The sequence below is a fragment of the Nothoprocta perdicaria genome, unplaced genomic scaffold, assembly GCF_003342845.1.
Source record: "Nothoprocta perdicaria isolate Ctin4 unplaced genomic scaffold, notPer1 scaffold_235, whole genome shotgun sequence".
In the NCBI taxonomy this organism is placed as follows: domain Eukaryota; kingdom Metazoa; phylum Chordata; class Aves; order Tinamiformes; family Tinamidae; genus Nothoprocta; species Nothoprocta perdicaria.
The window spans coordinates 1,114,880-1,121,383 of record NW_020455461.1 but is presented as its reverse complement, the minus strand read 5'-3'; the positions used below and the strand labels follow the sequence as shown (position 1 = coordinate 1,121,383).

At 43.2% G+C, this 6,504-nt stretch overlaps 1 protein-coding gene across 1 annotated transcript in view; it reads left to right on the top strand.

Moving 5' to 3' along the window:
• The first annotated feature begins 147 nt into the window (after nucleotides 1-147).
• The window catches only part of NFX1 (nuclear transcription factor, X-box binding 1), a 44,610-nt gene continuing 38,253 nt past the window's right edge, over nucleotides 148-6,504 (top strand). Inside the window, exons 1-3 of the mRNA XM_026039663.1 lie at nucleotides 148-177; nucleotides 872-932; nucleotides 5,245-6,288. Coding sequence (XP_025895448.1) covers nucleotides 148-177; nucleotides 872-932; nucleotides 5,245-6,288 — 1,135 coding nt within the window. The remainder of the gene's footprint in view (nucleotides 178-871; nucleotides 933-5,244; nucleotides 6,289-6,504) is intronic.

Genomic DNA, 6,504 nt, shown 5'->3' with positions numbered 1-6,504 from the left:
GCAGCCCCGACGGGAGGGGACGGGACGGGGCCGGGGCGGCGGCGGGCGCCCGCGGAGCTCCGGCTGAGGGGGGCGAGCAGCGAGCGCCACGTCCCCTCCGTCCCCTGCGTGCCCCGCGGGCGCCGGCCCGCACGGCGCGGTGGCGGGATGGGGGGGCGGAGTAACGGCGGTTTGCGGGTAACGTCCGTCCGAGCCGGCGGCGGCTGCTGGCGCGCTGCGGGCCCGCGCGGCCCGGCAGCCCTGCGCGCCCCTGCCCTGCGCGCCCGCGGTGGCTCGCGGCGCGGGGCGCCTCGGCCCGCCCCGTCTCTGGTTTTTCTTGCAGTCCGGGTTGACTCCGCGGGCTGTCCGTGTCGCTTCGGAGCCGCTCGCCGGGCTGCGGCACGTCGTTGCTCCAGTGGCTGTTTGGGGCGGCGAGAACTGTGGAGCCGGGTGGCCCTGGACGGGGGGGAAGAGGAGCTGCGGCTCTGCTTGGGGCAGCATCGTCAAGTTCATTCACATGAAGGGTGTTCAGCTCTGACCTTGTAGCCTTCTCGGCCTCTTCTCCTGGCTGCCAAGATCAAAGGAGGGGAAGTCATTTGAGTTCGTTCCTGATAGGACGAGAATGGGAGAGCTGCCTTAGGGAGAAGTGGAGTAGTCCAGGACGTGGGTCAGAGAGCAGAGCCTGGTCGTTTTGCTGGGGAGAAGCCGGTGCCTGCGGCTGTCTGTCCTCCGTGCTGTCAGGCTGTGAGTCAGCTCTCGTCCTGAAGCCTTTACGCAGTGCACATGCCTTGGCATAGGCAGCTTTAAGTAGGTATGCTGGGCTCTACTGAAAAATTAGCCCGGGTGGGCCACCCTTGCTGTGTCTTGCTTTACATTACACAGCCTCGCATAGGTACTGCATGGCGTTTGGTTGTGGAGTTTGCTCCTTGCTGTTCTGCAGGGCTGTCTCTCAGGTAAGTGTGGATCTGTGCTTGCGAGAAATTAGGGTTGGAAGTAGCTTTTGCCCTGCAACTTCACGGACGGAGCGAGTTTATGATTTTGAGAGCCTCAGCATGAAAGATATTTTTGATCTTGGGGTAGATTGGGAAGCAGTTGAGATCCAAGATTTTTTTTCTTCTTATGGAGCATTGCAGGGGTGCAGCCTGTCCAGCACACTTTGCTAATACTGAGTGCTTATTAATACCCAAGAGAAGAATAGGAGAAATAAGGAGAAATATTTTTCTGGTTTGCAGCCCAGTGCATCTAGAGGAACATCCCAAGTTAGAGGTTGTATTTGTGTTTAATGACTGTTAGTTGGCTTTTTCTTCCATCTGTTAGTTGGTGCAATTGCTTCTGAACATGTGTGTGGCGGGGGTTGTTTTGTTTTCTCCCCTCCACGGTGCCCTGAGCGACTGGGTTCTGTTTCACATACAGTACAACAGGGTACAATGCATGAAGATATCAGGGAGCTACTATAAAACACTGAGTAGCCTACTATAAGGGGGAGCAGGACAGGGGGAATTTAGTCTCCTTATGCTAAGCTATTCTGTATTAGGTACTTCCAGACGTAGCTTCAGCAGCTGAACATGTAAATCTGTATCTTTCACCCATACCTCTCATATTCCTCTGTGTCTTCTGAAGTGGGCTGGCTAAAACTTCATATTGTATTTAAAATGTGGGTGCACAGAGTTTGGACAATAACACAATGATGATTGTGTCATTCTTTTAATATCTTCTGGCAAAAATTGTAGGAAGGGAACCCAGGGCCTAAAGAATCAGCAGTGCCACCTGTCTTTGTGCAAAAGAGTGTGACTCCTGTCCAGGAAGAAATCAAATGTTTTTTAAATGTGTTGCATGTGAAAATCACAGAAGACCAGAGGTGAATATATGTTGTACAAAATGGCCAGAGAAGACACAAGGACTAAGGCTGATGCTCTGGGAAGAGGTTTATGGTTTCAAACACCATGGGAAAGCTTTGCATTTGGATCGTGTGCCACTGCTGTGGTGCACTGTAACACGTATATGCCAAGACCTGCAGGGACCGTCTTCCCTGTAGCTGGTGTGTTTGTGATTGCGATGTGTGCAGTACACACATGGGTTGGTGTGCACACCCTCTGTGCTGTCATCTGTCTGCGGCTGAAAGAATGGGTTCTTTAAGTGGCTTGAAGAGTCAAGACATCTGTCCTGGCATGGAGCTAGCATGCAACAGAATGTGCAATGGCTGGTGATCCCCACTAGTAATGCCACTAAGTTTTGAGCTGCTGATTTTCTTTGAGGTTGCTGTGTGTACTCCTGCTTACAAACCATGGTGCTGCACTTGATAACTAAGGAAGATATGGTTCAATAAATACAATAGGTAGTCAGCCGTTTTAGTGGCTTACGAAGGAAATACTGTTTATGAAACCTGTAGATGTGACCCCAGAGTTAGTGAGCAGAGGTTCCCTCTTATGTTTTAACTTTAAGTGACAGCTAAGTCTTTGAAAATTTCTCTCTTTGTATGGAACTGAATCTTTGGATTCAATTCAGGATTTTCTCTCACTCTCATCCCTGCAAAAGATTTGAAGGTCTTGAAGAGCAGGATTGTTGAGAGATGAACAGCATGTTTTCCTACCATTGACAGCACAGACTGTTCCACAACTTCCTTTTCTTCCCCCTACTCTGAAACCCTTCCCTCTTTCACCCATCTTCCAGGATGCACATGCTAAATCCATAGGAAAGTGTCCTGATAGCCCAGGAGCAATTGGTTGTCTTCATTCTCACGTAACTCAAATGTAGGATCTATTCTTAATTTCACTAAGTAGTTGGCCTCATTTAAAAAGAAAAGTACCATGTACAACACCCAAGAGACTGCCTTGTAGACGCTACCAGTTACTTTTTTTTTTTTTTCTCTGCGTGGGCTTCTTCATTATATTCCCTTTCCTATGTGTGCTTATTCTTGTCCTTTTCCTGGGATGACACAATATGGCATGAAAGTTGACTGCCATCCACCCCAGTTCACGAATTCTCTCCGCTGGCTAATTAAAGCATGTTGCTTAATAGCTGTTCAAAATCTTACTGAATTTGGCATGCTTAAGCTATTCAAGAAATGTCACTGAGGTATATGATAGCTGTAAGCACTAGCTTCACATGTCATAAATGATGCCTTCATAAAAAGATTTCCTAAGGTGCTATGTGTGATGGCTCTGCTGTCTCCAAAAATACACTTTATTTTGAGGTAGAACGTGATCTTACTAAATTGCTTGCTGATTTACTTCATATTTTTAAAAGCGTCCTTGTCCAAATGATCTTTCTGAAGAACAGTTCACAGAGATGACACGAGGCTGCTGTGATATTCTGGCTCTTTCCACAGTTACTGCTAAAGAAGTACAATGTTTAACTGGGAATAGAACCACATGAGCGTTTCATATGCTTGCATTTATAGTCAAACTCCTAGGCACCTAAAATCTGTAATATAGATATTAGTTCCAAAGGTACTCTTTTTGATTGATTATCACAGAAATACAGGTGGACATCCAGCTTTGGAGGTTTCCTTTTTGATGGAATTCACGTGCATCTGTGTAAACATGTGAGGGGGATTTTGTTCTGCCGTTAGGTACTGATTTTCACACTTACATGGCTTACATATGTAGCCTTGTAGTTTTTTGTCTTTTATCAGATCTCTGGACTTTTTTTTATAAATTAAAAGTTGGCAGTAGGAAGAGAAATCCTATTCATGGAGTCCTACTGAATTATTCATATTTTTGGAGGTGGTTTTAAATATCTAAGCTCATTGTTTTTCATCTGTTTCATCAAATTTAGTATATTAGTATTTTCGAATATATGATCTTGGTAGCTGAATGACCTTCGGATTTGTAAAATTGACTTCTGAACATGGCCTCCAAAAAAAGCAGTTTATCTTTTAAAAAAAATGACATTTTGAAGACACTCAATATGTTCTTATGTCAGTGGAAGACTGTATGCTTTGCCTGTCTGCAGAATGTATTTATTGAACCTTACGTATTGTATTCAGTTGAAAGTTTTCTGCAGCAATTTGTGGGCAGTCAAAACATTTGTTTTGCATACTGCGTTCTCATAGCCAGGAAAGAGTGGTTTTAAATATTTCCTTTTAGAGGAAAGAGGCATTTTTTTGTTTTGTTTTTGAATAGGGTTTATTAAACATTCAGAAACAATTCAGTCTAACCTGTTATATCTGCCTGTTGGTCTTGAATTTTTAGACTTTACGAAAGAAAGTTTAAACCAAACTAACTAATAAAATGGGTAGCTTCAAATAAGATGCACGTAACGGCAATTTTTGTTAGGACAGACAGTGACTGCATCGTAGCTTTGCAGTCCCCTCTGTTAATAATAGAAAATAATCTGTCAAAAAAAGACAGAAAACTGAAGAGCATTGCAACTGTGGAAAGTAAAAGGACAACTTTATATATTCTGCCCTTTACAGAGGATAACATATGCAAAGGTAAAGAAGGGAAAGTATTTCTAGCGAAGCTTCTTGAAGTCCATTCTTTTCAAATGTTTAAGCCTAATACTTTGTTTTTTTTCTCTGAGGTTTACAGTGTTCTTTGAAAACAAGTATGAATTTGATAATATGGTTAAGATCATCTTTAAATATAGTCTTTGTTATTTTTTTGTTTACTTAAAGGTTAGTTTCCCCAAAAATATCACATAATTTGAGAAGTTTTAGCCACCAATCCCATGTAGTGATTGTGACATTATTTATTAGTTTGTTTTTTAAGCCTTTTGAAAGTAAGTGGGATTCTTTGAAAAAGTTTTAGTTGAAAAAGTAAACTTTTTCTTTCAAGTTTCTTGTTTACAGTACTATCTAATATTTAACCATTTTGCTGCAATTTGTTGAAATCTTGTTGATACACACCTAATAATTCCTGTTGTCCGCTAGCGCAGCATGATATTGAATTGAGTCCGATGGGTTTTCAAATGTGCCCTCCCTGTCCCCAGAGACAGGGAGATAGATACCTCCATAGGCAGAAACGTGACTCATGCTGATGGCATCCTAACAGAATAATAATTACGTAAAACCACCTCATGTAGTCCCTCTATCATTTAAGGTCTATATGTAGAACAGTATAATCATATCTTGCATTGATTATTGCCTCTCTTTAGAGTGCTTTTAATATTTTTATAAAACACTCTGATCCAAGCCTGGTTGTTGGAAACTTGTTTGTAATTGTCTAGTGTGGGATTAATCGAACTTCTAGACCCTTCGATGTGTGATAATTTTGCTGGGGAAAAATGTTTACAATTTAATAGACTTGATATTTTACTTTTTAGGTGCATTGAATTTCAATCCTGATGCAGCTGACTTCATTCCAGGAGAAAGACAAACTTCAGATATAAACTGGGTAAATAGAGAGAGAGTGGACTCTAATCAGAATAGAAGTGATTTACAATTTCCCAGTCAGTCTTCTGACAGAAATACAGATTATAAAAGCTCTTCCAAAAAGCAGCCTGGCTTTTGTAATCCAGAAAGCCAATATGGGAATTGTCAAGACTTTCACCAATTTTTTGGTAACAGTAAAAGTTCAAAGAATCGCAACTTTCAAAGCCAGCGATGGCCCAGGTCCAGAAATGATAGCACTTGTCCTAGAAATAAGGTGAGGCAAACTGCTACTGATGCTGCTGCAGGTCCAGGAAGTTCGGATAACTCAGTGGTGCCTGGAAGAAGAGCAGCTCCTAGAGGATATAATGACTTTCTCTCCTCAGAGAGCGACAGAGAACTATCTAATGCGGACAGCAGAGGAGCAAAGCCGAAGAAAACACACCTGATGCATGCATCTGGAAGAGGGTTCAAGGAGAAAGGAAAGCAACTACACGAGCGGGAAAAGAGGGTGAACCCTAAACAGAAAGTTGAGCTGTTGGAAAATGTGCCGTCTGTGGATTTAACCCAGTCTGACTCTTCAGAATCGTCTTTTGGAAAAGCCTTCTGCGAGGCGCTTGTCGGTAGCGGGGACGAGCAGAAAAGCTACAACTATGTTAACAGGAGGTACCCTCGGAAGCCTGTGTGGAATAAGCCACCGGCAGAAAGAGACTATCAGAAAAGGCATGATTCTCACCGCAGTAAAAATACAAAAGTAGGTAAGAAGTCTTCTCTTGCGTATCCTTCAAAAGATAAAAACGAGAGGAAAAAGGAACTCACTGTTCACAAAAGCGATGAAACCTCAACCAGTGAAATCAGGCATCAGTTGTCTGACTCCGTCAGATGTAACGGAAGAAAGTTCCTGCTAAAGGAGGATCAGGCACCTGCCCTTCATTTCAGCTGGACCCAGTACTGGAAAAAGCAGAGTGATGTACCAAAAAACAAAGAAACTCACACAGGTGAGTCTCCTGGACTCTGTCTTGCACTCCAGTATTAAAGTAAGGATCTGCAATAATTTAAACTGCTTGCACCTCTGACTAGGTGAAAGTGCTTATTTTACAGTAGATCAGTGTTGGTTTCAGGGGACAGAATTCAATGTAAATATGTGTGTTTTGAATGGGAAGATGTTCTTCAAGGCCCTTAAAGAAGGGTTCCTGTTCTCTTTTAATAAATGA